The sequence below is a fragment of the Onychostoma macrolepis genome, chromosome 21 (genome assembly GCF_012432095.1).
Source record: "Onychostoma macrolepis isolate SWU-2019 chromosome 21, ASM1243209v1, whole genome shotgun sequence".
Taxonomy (NCBI): Eukaryota; Metazoa; Chordata; class Actinopteri; order Cypriniformes; family Cyprinidae; genus Onychostoma; species Onychostoma macrolepis.
In genome coordinates this window covers 16,458,113-16,480,358 of record NC_081175.1, presented here as the reverse complement: position 1 = coordinate 16,480,358, position 22,246 = coordinate 16,458,113, and the positions used below count along the sequence as shown (strand labels likewise).

The window sequence follows — 22,246 nt, the reverse complement described above, 5'->3', positions numbered from 1 at the left end:
AATTGTGGCCAATGTGTATTAGAGAAAAACATTTATTTCATAATAATATTTCCCCCCATTTTAAATTCTTATTATCCAATGAAAGGTTGGATTTTTGTGATTTTTAAAAAATAAAAGATCAAAAGGATTAACAATGCAGATTAATTTGCCTTCTTTGATCATATTTACCAAGGGTGCCAACAGTTCTGACCACGTGTGTATATATACAGTATATATATTTAAACCCAAACACAAACAAACAAACAAACAAACACGCACACACACACACACACACACACACATTTAATATTTGAAGCACACTACAAGTGCACATTCAATTTCAATTACGGGTTTTTGGATAAAACTGTATATAAACTTCCAGAATTTGGTGTGTTTGTGTGTAAATATACAAGCTCTTTTGGAGCTTTTTCTTGAGCTATTTCTTTCAGCAATTCTCTACAAACATTTTCTGAAATCTGTTGGTCCCTATTCTGTGGTTCTCTTCTTAAGTGCCATGACTGTAATTCAGGTGCCTTTTAGCAGCTCACTTTAACCCCACGGGACTTAAGACCTTTCACAGGTGAGTCCAGACTTGAACCGTACCCTTTGAAGGTCCTCTCATCCCATCTAAAAGATGTTTACCAAGCAGATTTAAGATTTCTAGACTCTGGCGGGGAAATTCACGGCTCAGAGCAGAGGTGATCCCAGAGTAAAAGGAGGATTAAATGAGTTCACACTCGCTTAGAGCCGGTTCAGGGGTGGCAGGCATCTTTAAACCTGATTAAAGGGATCAGGTGTTTCTCTTAGACTGAATGTTATGGGTCTCAGATTGTCATATCGGACACGGACACCCCGTAACTCATTCAACGCTCTCGGCGGGTATTTGATAACAAGAGCTGGGTGGGGGATAAAGCATCACAATGCATTCTGGTAAATGTTACATGGGGAAAGCTGGCCCTCCCTGCTGGCTGACACCTGATAGCCATATTGGAGCGCAGGTAGGGAGTTTGTCTGTGTTGGACCGGAAAGGGTTTCTGTTGTGTGTTCGCAACCCATGAGTCTTAATTACTGTGAAACTCAACTACAGTCTGTGGGGCAATGGGAGGAACTGAAGAAACGTCCTTGAAAAGGGCAAAGGTTTATGATGCAGCTGAGCTAAAGGGCTCAATGACTCAATATAACATGTTTGTCCTAAAAGAGGTCACTAGACGAGAGAAAGACCACCGCTTAAGTGATTTCAAGAGGTTTGTTCTGGTAAATGAAAGGAGATAGATAGGTCAAGTGTCAGAGGTCATCTTCTGTTGTGAATGCCATTGTTTAAACTGTCAGATTTTTATGAAGGTGTTATAGTGTGTGCAACTGTTGAGAAGAGTAGCTGATTCTGGGTGGTCCCTGTCTATCATAAAGGTTTCAAATGTTGGTTTCACATCAATGCAATAGAAGAAGCATTTTGAGTTCCCCAAAGAACCTTTCATTGAACATTAATTAATTTTTTTTTTTTAATAACCTAAAGAACCTTTTAATACTAAATAGAACCTTTTGTGGAATATAAAGTTTCAAAAGAAGTTAATGGTTCTTCATGCACTGAAAAAAAATAAATATAGGAACTATTTTCACTCAGAAAGTGATTAATTGTCACACAGACAATTAAATTACAAAGAAATAGCAAGTAACACTGAATTAATCATTACATATTTAATTTTCTTGTAAAACATAATCCAAGAATCATTGTTTTAATTACACATCCAAAAAAAAAAAAAAAAAAAAAAAATCATTTTCCCCTCTAAATTTTCAAACATCAATCTTGACAAGATTTTCCTAAGTCCTAATTAAAAAATTATTGTATGAAACCGTTTTAATTCAGCTTTCTTAAATCCAAATTCAAATAGCAGTTCTGCATCATTTGCTACCTTAATTCAAATTCAATTAAAAGAATTTCAAAGGAATTCAGTTCCAAATGGCCCACAAACCAGTGACTCACAACTTATTTGCAATTCAGAGTCTAAAGTAAATATATACATTATCCAGAATAAAAATCAGAGAGATTATTTTCCTTCTTTTTTCACTATTGCCAAGCTGAGAAAATTTCTTCTTGGGTGTAAGGAAAAATGGTTAATAAACACGTTAACTATGGATAGGTTATGTTGCCTTAAATCACCATGAGGAAAGGAAACGCATATAGTGCTTACACTGTAAAAAGTGAAAGTTGACTTAACTTAAAAAAAAATTGAGGAAAACCGTTGCTTTAAAATTAAGTACATAATAAAAAAAAAAAAAAAAAAGTTAAGCGAACTTGACAATTCAATTAACTTATTTTTTTAAATTATCATTTACTTAAAAATTTTAAGGCAACGGGTTTCCTAAATTTTTTAAGTTAAGTCAACTTATCACTTTTTACAGTGTAGTATTTGTGTTTTTATATATTTGTCTTTTAGTAGTTAACATGACATCTTGAGAACCAGCTGGAGGCCGATTAATATCACTATATTTGGTTACATATTTGTACACCCCACCTAGTATATCTGTGACTGTGAAATAATAAGTGCATAACACTTTCCAGTGTTCTAGTTCTGATAAATGTGAGACTCTCTAAAATGGAGCACTGAACATTTAATAACAGCCTACCATTAAGGGAACGATTTCATGACCACTATGATGTATTAGTGGAAAAATATGTCATAAAAGATGGATATCTGAGAAGCAGAAAGAGTCACAAAATGACAAATTTTCCAAAGGAAATATCCTCCGGAAGGAAAAAAGGGGAAGAAAATGCCCTGGTCACAATGACAGATCACAGCCTTTTAAAGTGTCAATCTTTTATAGAAGGAATTTATAATGCTATATTTCAGCTTCACACATGCATTTATGTTGCATCGTCCCCAGTTCTCCTTTTTAACCTTGGTCCATCTTTGACTCCTCCCTTCTTCCTGTTTCAAGCTCCCCCTCATTTCCCATCTCCTCTCCCTTTTTTTCCACAGAATTGCCCTCTTTCATCCACTCTCTAACCCCTCTTGTTTCTCTGAGACAGGAGGCACAGGTATCCCTCAAGAGATCAAGCCTGGGAAGAGTCTGTTGCCATGGGGACGGTGTCAATGGTCTGGAAGGGGGCTGTGGCAAACAAAACCATTCTACCGGACTAATTTAACCAATCAGAGGCACTGATGGAGCAGGGAGGGGGCGGTAGGTAATACTGCTCCTTAGAGAATCTATTCAAACAGTGCAGTGAGAGACAGTGACCTCTTCACCCGTGATAGTGTGACTGCTCAGATAATGAATGACATTGTTATTTTCAGAGAGCTAACCTCACTTTCCTGGGAATTATACAGTAACCTGGACTTAAGATACCTGAAGGAAGGAAAGTGTCTCTATTCTGTATATTCTCGAAGGAATAAAGAGCATGTTTGTGTCATTTCTTATCACTGAGGTAACTAATTAATGGCATTGTTCAGAAGAACAAGTTTCAGTGCCGCTTCTATTGAAGTGGTTCTCAGGCTGATGGCCTGTGAAATACAACATGTAGTTTGCTCATATGCTCACCAAGACTGGATTTATTTGATCAATAATACAGTAAAACATAAATATTGTGAAATAATACAAAATAACTCTTTTCTATTACAATATTTTAAAATGTAATTTATTCCTGTGATGAATTTTCAGCTTTAGTGTCACATGATCCTTCAGAAAGATTTTCAATATGCTGCTGATAACTTGGTGCTTAAGAAACATTGTTTTCTTATTATTATTAATGTTGAAAACAGTTGTGCTGCTTCATATTCTTTGGCAATTTTTCAAGGACTCTCTGATGAATATAAATTTAAAAAGAACATTTATTTAAAATAGAAATATTATGTAACATGCAAATTCCTTTACTATAACTTTTGACCAATTTAATCGTAAATCTAATTGAAATTATTTTTAAAAAATTAAACATTACATTTTATTCTAGAAAAATAGTGTACAGTAGTACTAAAAACATAATTCATTAAAATGATTAATTTCAGTGCATCCCTATAGTAAAATCGAGGCCGTGTCAAGATAAAAGGTATAAATCAAGGATAGTTTGTACATTACTTAAAACAATATGTAATTATTTTGACACTTGTTTTCCCCTGATTTGGGGTGCAAGATGGTCCAAAGCATTAAAACACTTCTTTGCTATATAAATAGGCACGTTATGAGCTGACTTTGGACTCATTGCGGAACTTTTGACAACTGTAATTACTAGCTTGTCCCACCACCAGCTGATTGGACAGGATGACAGACTCTCCAACGGCTATGAAACAAAAACCACTCAAACACCATTTAGTCCCACTGCTGTGCTTGATCCTCCCTTCGTCAACCAGCTCCCCCATCTCCTCTCACACAGATCGACAGAACAGCAGTGCAAACACAAGAATCAACAAGTCCATAATCCACCCCACTTTAGGGCTATCCTAGGTAAGTCTGAGAGGAAGTTTAGCCCCCATCCACAGGAAGCTTTTAGCCACAGGCTTTCCCACAAAAATATGCATGAGGTTTAGAGCACGAAGGGATCTTTGGAGATGAAGTAGGTTAACCACAGCAAAGGAAAAGTGGGCGTGAGGAATACATCCCTGGAGGCCTCCAGGAGTGTATAGGAGACCCCCACAGGGAGCATTTCTGCAGCTGAAGCAACCAGTCACACCCAAGACCTCAACATTCACCCCTCCAACCAGCAAGAAATGGATCTGAAGCCAACTTATAAAACAAAGAAACATGTCACAGAAAAAAAGGTGCTTTATTTGAAAACAAATGTATCCCAAAGGTTGATTTTACAAAATAATGCTCAGTATCATCTATACATTGCAAATACATTTCTTCCTTGCTATTTTTTTTTTTTTTATTTACAATTTTTTAATTATTTTTATATTTTCTTTTGTTACAGTAGCTCTTTTGTAAAAGAAAAAAAGTGGAAAAGATGTTCTGAAGAAGTACGTGTGATCCTCTCATCACAATCTGTGTAATGGTGGGTTTTCTAGTGCGTTCCACCGTCGAATCTCAGGCTTCCTATAGGAACGATAAGTTCAAACAAACAAAACAAGGTTCTCCTATCTGCCAGCATATATACATAACTTTGTTTTCATCTAATTCTTCACCTCTGCATTGTCCAAACCTGTACACATAGACATTTTAAGTTTATAACTCTTTGATGTGCACCGTGACTCAAGTGTCACACGTCATTTAATGCGAGCAAAACAATTAGTTATTGTCTAAAAGAAGCAAATGGCACACAAAACAAGGTGGTGAACAAAGCACAGTACAAAATGATGTTCTCAGGACCCAACCTGACCACTTCATGCCTCAAAACTACTCGCATACTTCTTCTGAAAATGATACTCACTCGTTCGTAACTTTTGCATGCACATTATAATGCTTACAGGGCACGTCTTCAGTTTAAGGCACTACAATATCATCTCCAATATCTCAAAAACCAACCATATGCATCTGCTAGCTTATTAAGATCCAGCCAACACAAGTTTAATGACCAATAACGTGTGTGTTAGGCTATCGTCTTCTGCGTTAAATTATGTGCGTGGATGTGACTAGAAATCTGAACACTATTGCACGGGCAATGAGCCGATTCATCAAAACACCGTTGGTTAACACCAGCTGATTGGATTTACATATTACAGACACACACACACACACACACACACACACACAGAAACACAAGAGACAGGCACAGGACTCGATTCGTGACGTAATGCACAGTCGCTGAATTCAGTCGGAGGTTGTTAACACTGGGCAGTGATGGTCTGACGAAGACAAGCCAGACAGCTACATTAATACGGGACAAGCTTTCATGTTGAACAATGGCAGTAGTTTTTAAATGTACATTGTCCAACCGTCTCCTGCAGACAGACTCCATTTTTGATGGCACAAACAAAAGAAATCCAGAGCTAATACAGTGACACAGGGGTATGCAAATGGAAGCTGAATTGATACAATTACAGCCACCCCATTTCGGCAATCATCCTGTCTGCCTTTCGCCCATTGGGCTTTATCAAATCCAGCACGGTCCTCCCTGTCTAGCTCCTCCCTAGAGCAACTCTGAATGCCAGTAGAGAAGAAATAAATGTTGCCATGGAAACCACCAGGCTGTTGACAGGAGCTAATTTCTGCCTCCATCAGAGTGACAGCATTGAAAGTTGACGTGACTCATCGAAACTCGTCGCTCATGGCAGGCTGATCTGAAACACTTATCGACAGGTTATCTCAATACAAATTGCATTTGTTCAAACTGCTCTCTTTGAAATAAATCACACAGTTCACCTTACTGTGCAAGGGAAAGGAGACTGGCTATTGATTTGGCAACTTAAATCACCCCTGAACTGGTTTATTGGTGAAACAAAGCAGACGTCTTGTTGCCTCACCAATCTAAGAAACGAAGACGAGAATTATACCCTCACTTGGTCCCAAACATCTATTAAGCCAGCTAACTAATGAATAGGCTAATGTACAAAAACAAACCGGTAGGTGTAAACTACTAGAAAAGGTGCATTTCCTACTAATTTTTTTATTTTTACATAACTCTGATCGTCCTTATTTTGCAGTCTGAAGCATTTCGTAAGTGTCTACACAGTCTCTTCCTGCTTGTTCGTCTCAGACATACCACTCCCTCCGGGAGATCATTGAGCCATCCGTGTGCGACACGTAGTCGTTGTCGTAACAGTCCTCCGGCAGGTAGGGGGAGCCGTTGCTCATGACTTGCGGAGCAGCAAACCTGCGAGGCTCCGGCTGCAGCGAGCTCCTCTGGATATGATGGGCTGGACTGAAGCTTTGCGGATGGACAGGGTGATGGTTGCTGTGATAGCCGTGCTCAAGGTTGTGATGATTATGGTGATTCATTTGACCAGCTGCTTCCCTCAGAGCTCTGCTGCGACCGTTGGGCGATCGCTCGCGGTCGAAATCACCCCACTCTTCTCGATCCTTATCCGGGTAGATGGTGCCATTATCCTGGTTGGATTTGAGCTTGGTGTCAGGGCTTCCTTTGCTGTAGACTTGCTGAAGCTCATGGGGCTGGGGAGCCTTTTGCATATCCGAGGGACCGTGATACTGCTTTGTGTAGTAGTCACCACGGAACGTCCGCCGTTGGCGCTGGTAATAAATTCCACCCAGAATAAGCAGCAACAGCAGGAAGAGGGCTCCGCCTACTGCCCCACCCACAATCGTGCCTAGGCTCCCCTCCGGCAGAGGCGCCAGGGTTGGAGACGTGATGAGGGCTCGCTGCTTATTGCCAGGTGCGGTGGCAGAGATGTCAGCAGTTAGGAGGCGCACAGGGGTGGTGGGGGGCATGGTGGTGGTTGAGGGAGGATCTAATGGAGGGAAGGAAGGAAGGAGAGGCAAGAGGGAGGGGGGCAGGAGGCAGGGATGGACAGACAAAGAAAAGTAGATAATGTCAATGCCAGCTACATCAGTATATCATTAACAGTCATATGAATCTGCTTCCAAGATTGTAATATCTTCTAGCATGACATATAGCATGAATAACAGAACTCTATCCTCTATTGCCGTGGATGCAATAGTTCCAGGTTTTGGGTAAGGTCTTTTGTGATTGCAAACCTGAAACTATTGTCCAGAGCAAAGACGACTAAAAAACATGGAAAAGAAAGGAGAGTTGGGATCTTCATGATAAGGGATTCATGAGGAGCTACATACTAACATCTCCAGCTAACACTGAAGTACAGTCATCTGCAACAATGAAACCTAATGAGCAACATTTGTGTTAGCTGAGAGAGGGAGTACGGATGACCACATAGCTGAGTGATGAGAACAAACTAAATGGAAGGAAGGGGTCAGGGAAAGGGTACGTGCTACTGGGGGAGGGGAGAGGGACAGACGTTGAGAATACCGGAGGATTGGGTGGCTGCTACGCCTAACTGCTAACATGGTGCTAGGATAGAAGATTGCGTTAACGCCATTACCATGCATTGATCGCTTGATTGTGTTAAGGAGCAGCGTGTAGCGTTTCATCGCATTCTGGGGCATGCATCTGGACTATGCAAGCAGCGTTCTTGGAGACTGGAAGCTGAAAGTCAAACTATCCCATTACGGAGTGTCCTGTTCCCGGTGCAATGAGAGCTATTTGGCTGGCTGTGAAGTGTGTGCATGCATTGAGTGCAGAACGTGCGAGTTCACTCTCAGGAGTCAGGGCTGCAAGCTCTTCAGGGTTACGTGGATCAAATGCTCCAGCTAAAGTGGGGGAATAATTTGCTCATCCTTGCTGGAATGAATAATAAACGTAGCATACATAAAGCATTCTTGACTGTTTTGTTCCCGCACGGTTAAAGGTAATTTGGATGCATCTGTGGGTCTGGTGAGTGAATGTATATGTATGTAGGAAAGAGCAGCTAGTTCAGGAAAACTGAAATGTTCTGTATATTGTTTTGGCAACATTTTTGATACAAAAAAGATCCAAAATCCTTTTCACACGCCCACGATATTCCCGGCACAAACATTTGTTGCATATATATATATAAAACCACAGGGATAGTTCAGCCAAAAATCAAAGTTATCACCAAGGGTGATCCTAACATCAAAAATAAGGGCAGAGCATGGTCTACTCTAGACAGCCCTGGTTGTCACTATTTACTCACCCTCTTTTTTTTTTTAGACCTGTGCATGATTCTATCTTTCAGTGAAATAAATAGAGAATTTTTGACGAAAATTCACAGCTCTTTTCCACACGACAGTTTATAATTTATATGACCACTCGAGTCAATAATTCAGTGAGTTGAATTCAAGAACTGAATCAGTGCACAAATTGGTCTTTCAAACTAGGTCTGAATGATTCATTCAAGAACCTTAACAGTTTGTTCACGGACCGGAACTTCAAATCACTGACTCAAGGATTTACATTTTGGACAATTAAAGTTTTTGTATGGCTTCAGAAGACTTGAAAAAACTCATGTAAGACTACCTTTAAACACCACTGCATGGAAAAGACCTGCATGAACATTCTTCAAAATATATGATCTACAGAAGAAAGAAAATCATACGGGTTTGCAACAACATGACGATGAGTAAATAATAACAGAATTTTAATTTGTGTGTGAACTATCCCCTTAAATCACAAGGACATGTATAATGTCAATTTATTTTAATTTATTCAATTTCGCCCAGCGAGTTAAAGAATAATTTGTTTCAATCAATAAACAGTAGAGCTTCTGGCCTCAGCACGTCAATGTCCAGAAGGGAAGAGAACAGGACATAAAGAGAGGACAAGTCACGGAAAGGTCAGAAATCCCTCCCTCTTTCATGCTTCTCTTCTCTGTGCTTCCATAAAATCCAAATTTATGTGGCACCCCATTCCTGTCCATACACTGTATGGATAAACCCGTTTGGAGGGAGCGTGTGGGTGTGTATTTGGGGGTGATTGGTGACCACACAGGTAGCAGCAGGGTTTTTAACATGCAGGACAGGTACTGCCCACCCATACTCATGCACAAAGATCAGCAACTAACAACAGCACACACACTTTTCACGCCCACATTCACTCCGTCAATAGGCAAACAGTAGCAGTAGGCATTGTAGTAGAAACATCACGACTCAAATGACGCAAAGGGACTCTTAGAAGATAGACGCAGACAACTCTGACATAAAACAACCAAACGCGCACAGAAACGCAGCTTCATGCACATAGAAGCCGAATCTTTCTCAAGGGGAGAGCATAAGAAAATTTAAAAAGAAAATACATAATTAATGGCGGTTGAAAAGAGCTGGTGAATGTTTCATGAATCTAGGACATCTCTCAGTCAAGGTTGCTTCCGCTCTATTCTCCCCTTGTATAACAGCGTGACAGTCTCAGAGATGTAAGTGTGCACAAGGGAGAGAGAAAGAGCAACAGAGAGAGGGAGGGTAATAGTGACTATCACAGAAAAAACTCATTAAACAACAGTATTCAATGTTTAATGTTCTCGCAAAAATGACGGGAGATAAACATCATGGAATGTGACAGCGAACACCTGTCTCAGAGCTCAATTAGATAATGACTGAGGAAACCCAATAAAAACTCATCAAAACTTTTTTTAAAAGCCAAAGCTGAACTTAAAATTGGTTTAAATACAGGGCCAATGCCTTTCAGGCAAAGACCTCTGGCTCAGGAAAATGATTATAAGCTTGTGTGCCTCATAAAAATGGATCCGGACACACGTAATTTTGAGTGATGGGATCAGTGGGTTCTAAAGAAGATTTGTGGGGCTCGAAGAAATAGTTCACCCAAAAATAAAATGTACTCACCCTCATGTTGCTGTTCATAAAAAAGAAGAAACAAACAGCATAAATTTTTGAAATGAGTAAATAATGTTAGAAATTAATATTTTCAGGTGAACTTTTCCTTGAAGAAAACCAGATACTGCATTCTCAGTCCACTCGTTTCAGAGTAATGCCAACATTTCAACACCCCACCACTGGGTGTGTGTGTGTGTGTGTTAAAATAAATTTGATTGGTAAAGTTTTGATGTTATTTCTTACCATTGTTTCTCCAACTTCACATGTGAAGCAAACTGGTAAACTTTGGTAAGATGGGTATGTCATGTTTCAAGTCTCTTACTCACCCTGAACACGTATTCTAATGTCTCGACTGTGCAGTCCAATCTCGTTTGCCACCTCACACCTGTAAACCCCAGAGTCGTTCTTCTGCAAGGGTCTTATAAACACCAAAGAGTTATTCACCACCTCTGCTCCATCTGGCATCTCTCCATCCAACCTAAAACATGCAAACACGTCTTTATCAAACTCTTTCCTTTATCAAAGTCTGCCCAGGCACTATGGAAAATGTCAGTAGCAGCAGAAATATAGAATGTCAGTCAAAAGATTTTAAAATCCATTAAAGAACTTAAAGACCAACGAAAATGCAGAAAAAAAGAAGTGAAATACTTTTGTGAAACTGATTAGTTGGACCAGATATTGATAAAAATAAAACCAACAAGTGGCTAGCATATGTGTCAACAAGTTTTGATTTGTTAAACATATTTTAGTTTGCCCATGACTCCCATTCCGTGTCATTTTATAGTTCAAAAGTGACTCCATTGCGGTTATTTTCCTCAAAGAATGGTTTGTCAAAACATGCATGACTGCTTGAGGCAGATATACTGTAACTACAATTAATAAATGTTTAAGCTCACATGATTGATGACCAATCTTCTAACTTAGTGAACAATACTGACAAACATTAACAGATTAATGGATTCCTAGAATTAGTTTTGCTTTGAATAAGTACAATGTTTGGGCATCCACTCATAATACTGGTCATTTGCATTGAAACCTGACAGTTTGAAAGCTACTCTTGATGTTGTGAATCATAGAGATAATCTGCTGCTTTGAGATGAGTTCAGGAAACAGGCAATAACACTCTTGAACCCTTTCCAGACATGGTGCGCTCTGGCTATTGTGAGTGTAGTGGTTACACACCTGATCCATCTGAAGTGCTGGGCAGGCGGGTTGGCCTTGGCTCGACACTTCAGTTGCACATTCTCCCTGCCCACATACCAGTCGCCGTCATAGCCCAGCACCAGGATGTCTGGAGCAACTGCGCGCACACACACACAAAGCACAAAGAGATCATTCAGAGTAGTTTAAGAAAGGTAAGGCTAGGCTATGCCTTATTTAAGACCCTAAGAAATGACAAGACAAGTGCAGTTTTCTGGTCCTGTGTTGACGCATTTCCTATTGAAACAGAAAATTTGGGCAGGACATATCAATTTTTAAAGACCTAAAAGGCTTCGTTTACGTCACAGCTATAAATCATCAGCGGCCATGCTGATTTGCCAGTTGCCATGTGTTAGGTATTAGGGGGCGGGGCAGTCTCATGCTAGAGAGCATCCAATTGGACAATAAGTCATTAATATTTTTGGTCCATAATATGTACGTGTGTGTACACAGATGTACACAATATAAATGTGTACATCTCTACACACACATTATATATGTAAATATATAATAATTTTATACAAATTTTTTTTTTTTCATTTGGTATTTAAATAAGTGTACTGTATAAATTATCCTTTGTTTTAGAAATACTAACACTAAATTTAACATGGTTAATTTTTGATTTAAGGTAATATACATGGACTAAAAGAAAACTACAACTACTTTTCGTGGTTTAAAAACGTGACATTGTGTTTAAACTATAATATCAATCTGTGAGAAAGTTACATTTGCAAGAAAAAAAAGTCACAATTAGGAGAAATATCAAGCAAGTCGCAAGATTTAAAGCCACAAGCTTGCAATTTTGACACTGTCTCCCATTTGAGACTTTATTTATCCTAAATGTGACTTCAAATTGCTCTAAAAAAAATGTAGCCATAATGCACACGTCGGTGTAGATATAAAGCAACTTCTACATATAAAGAAATAATTATGAGAAATGAAGTCGCAATTTTAAGTTTGCAAGTCTAATTACCTTATTTTTTGCTGAGGCAGAAACATAATTTATGTGTGCGCGTATTTTTATATCCATGACAAATGGTACAACAATAAAGTAGCAATCTATAGCACAACAACATTATTATTACTAATTGATCATAAAGCAACATAACTCATCATTAGGACTTTGTGTCTCTGACCAGCAGTATACAAGACCACTTACAAAGACAATGCACACCGTATTGATTTGTGCCTTTAGAAAAGCTCTTTAAAAGTTCTTTAAGTGAGCGTGCTGAATTAAGATGTCATGTAGACCCTATGAGATGAACAAAGATGGATGGAAAATGAAAGAAAAAAGCTTCCATGACTGTAGACCCTATTGAGCGCAGAAGTGTCGTCCCATGACTGATGTGACCTCTCCTTCCTCATACTCCCTACACCGGCTGCTTCCTGTGCCTGCCCCTCACCACTACATCTATATTTCATACAGCAGACATCTGCGCTTACGTACTCGCCACCACCACAGATACACACTTACGTGCCTTCCTCGCTGCTCAATGGTGCTTAGTAGAAGTCTGTGTGCAGAAATCGTTAAACGACGCTGATAAATCATTTGTCTGAAGCGTCACTAGCCATATTCAGTATAAGTTCATGAAACCCTGAGGATTGTGTCTTAGCAAAAGGGCTTTTAGCTCCATCATGCACAAGACGGCATCAAGACATCATGTCATATGGATAGTTACCGCACTGGGGTGATATGGAAAACAGATGTGAGCTCTGGACATAAATCGGATTGCTTGACGTGGTATAGAAAAATCACAAAATGTAAGTTACTGTGAAATCTTCATGGAGAAGCTACTTTGGGTTTGTTGTTCTAGATTAAGCAAACAAAAACAGACTTGCATGCACACAGGAACAAGCACCAAATGAGAGGCAAATTTGGCTTTTGGGAGTAAATATGTTTAGTGGCCAACTGGCTGATAAGTGGTTGCATAGATTAAATTGCAAGTCAGATTCTTGCAGTTTTTTAATCTGATTTAAGGGATGTGAATTAAAAAAAAACATGCTTCTAGGGCTGATTATCCATGCAGATTTCCAGATATTGTGATCTTACTCTGATTCTCAATATCTCAATTCATGTGGAAGTGGGTGCATTTTAGTTTAATTTTTTCTATTTATAACAATCCTTCTTAGGAAATGCTATAAATTATATATTGAATGTTATAAAAATAATAATAATAATAATAGTAATTAGAAAATAATATACTAAATTAACATAACACAAACTGTTGTGTGAATACTAAATGAAGAAAACTTTAAAATGGCTTTTCTTGTGTAAAAGCACTCTTAAAAAAACGCCTAAGAAAGAGTACAGAAAAACTTATAAATTTTATAAAGTATACGCAAATGAGTTTTTAAAATTTATGTATGCAAAAGCATGTTTCCTAGGTATAAGTCAGGAATTTCCCATCAAATTCCAAAGGATTCACCTTCTCCAAATTCTGTTATACTGTGCTCGCAAATGCACACTTGTATGTTGTATAACAGATCAAACTCCGTCAATTACTCAGTGGATAAACACAGCTAAAGGTCTTATTCCCTATGAAGCCTTCTCTACCGCATTAAAGGACAAACCATTCAATTTCCATAAGATATGGGACCCTTTTCTTATTTATCTTGGGGTGGAGGAAACACGATTATTAAAAGTTGGGAATCCAGAATTTAGCGTGGAAAGGTTAAAAAAACCCTATTGTACTGTATTTTCATGGCCATACTGTTTTTTTTTGTTTGTTTCTATTTTTATTCATTTAGTAATAACTTATGTTGATGTCCATATCATTTGTTTATTTGTCTTGTTAAATTTGCAGAGCTTGTATTGAGATTTTGGATCTGTGAAAAACCCTGCCAAATGTCAAAACCTGCAATTAAAAAAAAAAAAAAAAAAAAAATAAATGTATGCAATATAAGTCAAAACACTTTTATGTACAATCTTTCATGAGAAAACATTTTCCACAAGGTTCTTCAAAATAGTGAAACAGTGAAAAGTGAACAATGAATAGCGAAACATCTTTCAAAATAGTGAAACATAATAGTTGCACATAATAGTGTGCTCTAATAAAAAAAACAAAAACAAAACGTATTGTATTCCATTTTATTCTATTCTATGCTCCATTTCAATTTAAAAAAAAAAAAGAAATACGAAGCTGGCAATAAGACTTGGTTATGGCTAGCAAATTTGCGCAAAATAAAACAAATCAAAACAAAACAAAAGAAAAGTGGATTCTGTATAAACAGAATCATGCACACACTTGTCACACTATTATAAAAAAAAAAAATAAAAAAAATTAAAAACCCCTATCAGATACTCACACTGTACGTTGATGATATAGGGTATCCTAAAGTCGCTCTGTAGAGCAGGGTGTTTGACCACACATGTTAGCGTGTGGCCCTGGGCGTGACGGGAGGGCTGCCAGGTGTAGTGCACCTGGGTCGTAGTGGTGCCGTTGGCATCGTCCTGCATGTGGGCCTCAGACGTGCCGTACAGATTCGTCTCCCAGGACACATCGGCAGGGGGCCGAGCCCTCTCAGCAATACAGGTGGCCACTGTGGTTTCATTGCCACCGTCGATCAGAGCAGAAGATCCAGCAGAGACGTACACCTTCGGCTCCACTAAAGACAGAGAGAGACATCTTTGAGTTAAACCATAACATACCACTTGAGTTTAATTCTGAGCTTTAATGTGAGGAGACAAACTCACACGATTACTAGAAAGATGCATCAAGATAACAAACCGAGCTAAAAGGACATCCATTCAGACAAGAGTACAAAGCTAACTAAAAGCTAATCCCCTCAGCATTAAGAATCGCTCTGGTACCACAGCCAATAAATTCATAAACTGATAAGAATGACTGGGAGAATAATTAGATTTTCGTTCAGAAGTAGTATAAGACTTATCGGACTGAATTTTTTTTTCTCTATGGTCACTACCGGCTGAGGGTGGCCTCGGTTTCTCATCAGAGCACTAAGTGCTTTTCCAGAGAAGATGAAATTATTTGTTTTAATGGCTTATCCAGTTTACATGGCAGAAGGGGCGGAGCTTGTGTGTGTGTGTGTGTGTGTGTGTGTGTAAGCCATTATGAATCCAGCAGTGTTCAGGCCTGGAAAACTGAGCTTTGCCTCCGCAGCAGCTGACAGAAACTTAACATGTGTGGGGCGCTTTTCCCTTCCACTCCTCAATGGTGGGAGACGAATAGGAATGTTGTCCAATGGAGGCCCACTAAATGAAGAAGGGCTAATACAATCATATATTGATAGACACTACTGTTCAAAAGTTAGGGGTTCAGTATATTTTTTCAATGTTTTAAAGGCTGTATTTATTTGATCAAAATCCAATAAAACAGTAATATTTTGAAATATTATTACAATTTAAAATGATTGTTTCTATTATAATAGATTTTTATAAGTAACTTATTCCTGTGATGGCAAAACTAAATTGTCAGCATCATTACTCCAGTGTCACATGGATCATGTGAAATTCAGAAATCATTCAATTGTGCTGATTTGATGCTCAAGAAACATTTTTTATTATTATCATTAATGTTGAAAACAGTTGTTATGCTTTATATTTTTTGTGAAAACCATGACATTCTTTTAAGGATTCTCTGATGAATAGAATATGAAATGGAAATCTTTCTAATATGTGACACAAAAACCAGTCATAAGGGTCAAAGAGATTTATACATCATATAAATAAGCTGGATAAATAAACTTTCCATTGATGTATGTTTTGTTAGGATGGGACAATATTTGGCTGAGATACAACTAGCCTATTTGAAAATGTGGAATCTGAGGGCAAAAAAAAACAATAAAAAATTTATATAATATAATATAATATAATATAATATAATATAATATAATATAATATATATATAATATAATATAATATATATATATATATATATATATATATATATATATATATATATATATATATATATATATATATATAACATGATCTTTAATTAATATACTAGTGATTTTTGGCATAAAAGAAAAATAATAATAATTTTGACCCATACGATGTATTGTTGGCTATTGCTACAAATATACCTGTGCATCTTATGACTGGTTTCATGGTCCAGGGTCACATATTATGAATATCTTTAATTTAGACCAATTTATTGCATCATTACTGAATAAAAATATTAATTTCTTAAAATAAAAAACACTTTTTAAATGCAGGGCATCATGATACTTTCTGAATATAATTTCCTGAAGTTTTTATTAAAGAAGCAGCAGGTCATCCCAACCCAATTATGACCGTGATGAATCGCTATGTATTATCTTTGGCACTGCATTAGACAAAATATCCAAATAATTGCCATTTATTTTTGAGGAAAGAGCCTATTTCTCAAACAAAATGTTTACAAAAGACATACATTACAGACATACATTTTCAGCCTTAAATGAAAAATCATTTGGACCCTTTCTAGTTGTCAAGCATTAGTGAAACGTATTCGTATTGCATTTCCTGTAGCTCAAATAGCAGAGCATGGCGCTAGCAACGCCAAGATCATGGGTTCGATTCCCAGGGCTAACTTGAATGCAATGTAAGTCGCTTTGGATAAAAGCGTCTGCTAAATGCATAAATGTAAATGTATTTATTAAAAAAAATAATAATAATAAAAAAAAAAAAAAAAAAAAAGTGTCATTCATACTTCCCCACCTCCAAAAGTAACTAAAAATTGTACTTAGTTCTGAGGAAATCTATAGCATCATTTAGTATCACAATGTGCATCATATTTGGTGATACCCATCTGATAATAAATATTAATTTGTATAAGTCAAAGGATGTGTACCGAATAGACCCATTGATTAGCCTTTGTTTCTCCCTCTCTCTTTCCCTGCTCAGAGAGTTTTCTCGTCCCATCTTGTGAAGTATTAGCATTGGCAGTTGACCTTCAGAGACAGCAGCAGCTGTGGTCGTCGTACCTTCAACCATCCACTGTTGTGTGGTGAGTGACATGTCATGAGTGCCTGTCTCTGTGTGTGTGTGTGTGTGTGTGTGCGTGGCAATTCTCGTGTGTCACTTTAAACCACAAATTCAAGTGGACCACGCAATGACATCCTTGACCCTAAAGTGCAGTGGATCCCAAAAGCAGTGGGCATCATTCCCACACTCATACACTCCCGTCTCCACACACACACACACACACACACACACACACTGAACATTCCTCCTGATCTAATTATAGCTCCGGCGCGTGTTCCCCCTCCCTCGTTCCTGCTCTCTCACTTCACCACCACTTTCCATCCTCCTGCATCCCGCCCCCCTCCATCTCTCCTTTTATTAAAGCTCTCAGTCCCCGTTCGTCTCTGCTCTCGTTCACGTTCTGATTTTCCTCCAACTGCACAGCTCATTTTATCGATGACATCATCTTTTTCAATTCATCTCTTTCTGAGCTTTATGAACCTTCACTCAACTTGTGTGTCTGCATGCCATTTATTACTCTAACACAGAATCTACACGGTATGTGTGTGGCACACATCAAAATTAGATCGCTTCATCTGACAACTTACAGTTTAGTAACGGTTAATGGCCCAACAACATTCAAAGAGCTTGATATTCTGTCTTTGCAGGAAATGTAAAAAAAATAACCCACTAGGTTTACTATTAGGATTAGACATTAATTTGCATAATTTAAAAAATTACACGTATAGTACCCACACCCACATACATATACACAGCCACCCTTGCTATATATGATGCAGTAGTAATGATAATATTAATAATAATAACAATAGCCACAACATGTACTTTATTCAATAGTTATTTTAATGTTAAAATACTAATTTATATATTAAATGTAGAAATATTAAATAAACAAATATCTAAAACAATTATATTTAATATTTATCTTTATAGATTACAAATAACAGTCCAAATTTTGCACAAAATGCAAAAAAAATCTAATAAAAAATAAATACAAAACATTACTGAAAGCTGAACATCTGCACTCTTGGCCATGCAAAACGTAATTTTGTATTTAAATAACTAGTACTAGTATAAATTATACACTGCTGTAGCAATACTAACATTAATTTAGAAATTTTGTCATAAAACAACCAGTGCAGGGTTACTTTTTATACCAACTGATTTCTGTCAAAAATAAAGTAGGTAATAGTCTATTCTTGAAGCCACCGATGACACTTCCAGGATGTTCCCAGTGTAACCGTCATCTTGAGCTCACAGAGGAAACAGCGAATCTCCTCACGCCGCCATAGAGCGATACATAATTGATATACCTAACATAAAGCACTGTGCTTGTAAACTTCTCTTGTTGTTTCTTGTACACCCAGATAACAAGAGCACACCGCTTCGTTCAGCTGTATCTGTGTTTAGCAGAGCAGATGGCTCTGGGGGTTTGGTAGAGGAAGAGAGTTTAAACATCACCATGTTCTCTAAAAGAGCTGGACCGTCTCCCAAAACACTGCTTTCATTCCTGCCCTGAAGTTGCTCTTAATGTTTTTCCACCCTCTCGCACACACACCGCATACTTGCCTACTTACACAAATAAACAGCGCTTTATTCAGCAGCTGTGATGTGCATCCACTCGCATGCCTTTGTTTGTCGTCTGCACGCATGCGAAAAGTTCGTCACGGCACTTTCGCGTTAATACACAAGCACCTCGCTATGAGTGCATAATCTAAATTAATCAGACAGCAAAAACACACACGGCGTCTCTTGTTACCTATCACGCTGACAGTGGTGGAGGCCTGAGTGTTACCCAGCGGAAAGGTGGCAACCTTGCAGGTGTATATGCCGATGTCAGCGAAACCCACGTCTTCTAGCATGATGGTGGCGTCGTGCATGGAGGGCGAGCGGAAGGACAGCCGTCGCTCATATTCAGGCGGGATGGAGATGCCAAACATGGGGTTATACACTGCCAGAGTCACCCATCCAGTGGGCAGCTTCCTCTCCCATGAGCTCTGCGTCAGGCTGAGGTTCGTGTCCACCTGCACCCTGCAGCTGAGGGTGACGTTCTTTCCCAACACGGCGTTCACCTTAGGCGGGACAACCACCTGACTGCCATACACCAGCCCTAGGAGAGAGAAATGCACACATCGTTAGTCAGGACACTTGAGCAGCTGCAGAAAAGTGCTCTTGAGGTCTTGAACCATCTCAACTGACAAATCCGTTTTTATCCCGTTCAAGCTCTGATCAATCATACGCCAAGGTCTCTTAGCACAGCTCCTAAATTCCAAACGAGAAAAGTCAATTCCCTTTAGCTTAGACGTCTGAGGAGGAGACAGATACCACACTGGTTAGCTGTTGTAATTTGTTGTGCTGTAAATCGAGCAAATGAAATAAGTTTTATTGTGTTGGAGGGAGGCTAAAATTACTGTCAGAGTAGACTGGAGAAAAAACAAAAACTAAAGCCGGGCTGAAAAATAAAACGTACAAAAATTTAAAATAAAACATGAAATACAATTTTAAATCAAATACAAATTCTACTAAACTAACTGGCCAGTTTTTTTCTGGAACGCAAATTACTGTGCGCATTTCATTTGTTTTGTATTTAACTATAATCCAACATCATGTATAATAAAAAAAAATAAAATAAAAAAAAATATACTAAAATAACTGGCCATTACTACAAATTACAACACAGATCCTATTTGTTTTGTAATTAACGAAGTAGCAAAACATAATGTATATTTATACTATTTTAATTTCACCGTTTCATGAGTCTAACCTTAATGCCGAGTTCACACTGCACGATTTTAGCCCTGATTTTCACTCGCCGACAGGTTTTGCGAAATTGCCGACAAATGCCAGAAATCGGAGGCAAATCTGTACTCCATGCGAGTGACAATCACGCAGTGTGAACTATCAAAGACGTGATCTGAGAGAATCGCTGACGCGTCGCCGATGCCCGTGAAATATTTGGCATGCTAAATATCTGGACCTGTCGCCGCTGTATGAAAACAATGGTAATCCGACAATTTTGAAATTTGTGCAGTGTGAACTCGGCATAAGTTTACAACTGATTTATGTTTGTGTCTAGGTTTGAGGGGAGCGATGGCTCTTTTGAATGTTCACGGTGTAACTTTCATCTAAGGAAAGAGCAAAAATAAATAAAAAATAAATTTACTGCAAAAATAAAACCCTGATTTAAAGAATGAAAAGTCTAAAATGGGTCAGGAACAATGGAGTCACAGCAGTCTAGAGAAAAAAACAACTAAAGTCAGGCTGATTTGATGGTGCACAGAACAATAGCTGAGCAGCAAGAGCTCTGGTCTGCGCAGCCATTAGACCCATAGGGCTTTAAAATAGGAACAACATGGGCATTTACCACAAAAACTCTGACTGTTCTCCTCCCTACCTCCTTCTCTTCCTTTCTGTTAGCCTACCTTCCGCCGCTCAGCCCGTCATCATTTTTTCCTTTTTCCATTTGCCGAACAAAAGCTTAATTATGTTTGAAAGAGGGCATGCGTGTGTGTGAAATGAGTGCAAAAGTGGAGCGTGCGGACGAGACTGAGAGACGAGTGCTAAAAGATGCCAAAGAAACAACAAAGGCCACATGAGGACAACCTGTGTGTCTTATTACACCCAGACAGCTGTGCCCGCACCATCTGAATCCACGTAACACATACACACGCGAACACGCAGCGCAGTCTCACGCGGCCTCTAACATGTGGCAACGGAGGCAAATCAGTGTGTTCTGTGGGGAGATGATGGAATTCAGATCATCTGGTAGGATCTTCTCTGGATTCCCACATCAACAGCACATCAATCATCTGCAGGAGTGTACAGCAATGCCACAGGACCAAAAGTTTACCACAGTACAATATCATTTTACAAATATCAGCACAATCTGCTCCTATTCTGCAAAGTTCAGAAGGTCAGACAGCATGATTTGCGAAATTCATTCAAAACGAATAGTCTAGTTATTTATCCACTCTTATGTTGTTGTAAAACTGTATGAATTACTTTTTTTTAGTAAAAAGATGTTGTTTTTTTAATCCATACAAATGAAGTTAATGGTATCCAAAATATTAAGATTCTTAAATCAAAATACTGTAATAGTATATACTTGAGAAGCAAAATGACATAAGTTCTCTTGACATAAGAGCTCGTTTTCTGTGAAAATTGACCAAAATTAAGCATGTTTACGTTTAAAAAAAGAACAAAAATCTGCAAACGGGTTAGAAAAACCTACTTAATTCAAACAGAAAACAAGTTTTCATACCTCACTGACAGATAGCCTATTTGTTCTTTTTTTTTTTTAAACAAACTTGCTTAATTTTGCTCAGTTTCTCAAAAAACAGGACTTTATTTCTTAAATTTGCATCTCTAGTAAATGTATCTTGACTTAAGGAAGTTTAAATATTTGCAGCATTTAATGGCACTATATGAATTTAAAGGGATAGTTCACCCAAAAATGAAAATTCTGTAATTAATTCAGGGCTCCAGACTGCATTTAGTGCAGACAACCATTTAGTTTTTTGCCAGGAATACTTTGCGCACAAAGAAAACAAAAATAATGACATTATTCAACAATTCGGTATTGATACAAGATACAGAATTTTGTTAATCAATTACTGTAAATCCTAACAGGAGTTTCCAATAAATAAGATGCATACAATCCGTCTCATCTCTGGCTGATGTCAAACCAATAGGCCTTTTCTTTAGTGTTGCCTAGTGAGCAAAGCTTTAGCACCATAAACACATTATGATCTGTCAGAGATGCTCTTCATCAAAAGGAACCCCAAGTCTAAGCTGAAGAAGACCCTCAATCCAGCCATCTCAGAGTATGTGAGTCTCCACACAAACATATTCATGTGTGATTGCTGGCCGATCACCGACCTGATTCTGAGA

General features: G+C 38.2%; 1 protein-coding gene across 2 annotated transcripts in view; it reads right to left on the bottom strand.

Annotated features, from left to right (window-relative positions):
- Positions 1-3,633: 3,633 nt before the first annotated feature.
- The window catches only part of nectin3b (nectin cell adhesion molecule 3b), a 38,535-nt gene continuing 19,922 nt past the window's right edge, over positions 3,634-22,246 (bottom strand). The window contains exons 2-6 of one of the 2 annotated variants that reach the window (XM_058758020.1): positions 19,116-19,466; positions 14,734-15,033; positions 11,410-11,527; positions 10,554-10,645; positions 3,634-7,313 (exon numbers count right to left, since the gene is read on the bottom strand). In XM_058758020.1, coding sequence (XP_058614003.1) covers positions 6,601-7,313; positions 10,554-10,645; positions 11,410-11,527; positions 14,734-15,033; positions 19,116-19,466 — 1,574 coding nt within the window. In that variant the 3' untranslated portion in view covers positions 3,634-6,600. Of the gene's footprint in view, positions 7,314-10,553; positions 10,706-11,409; positions 11,528-14,733; positions 15,034-19,115; positions 19,467-22,246 lie in introns of both variants that reach the window. The other variant, XM_058758019.1, reaches the window with a different exon arrangement.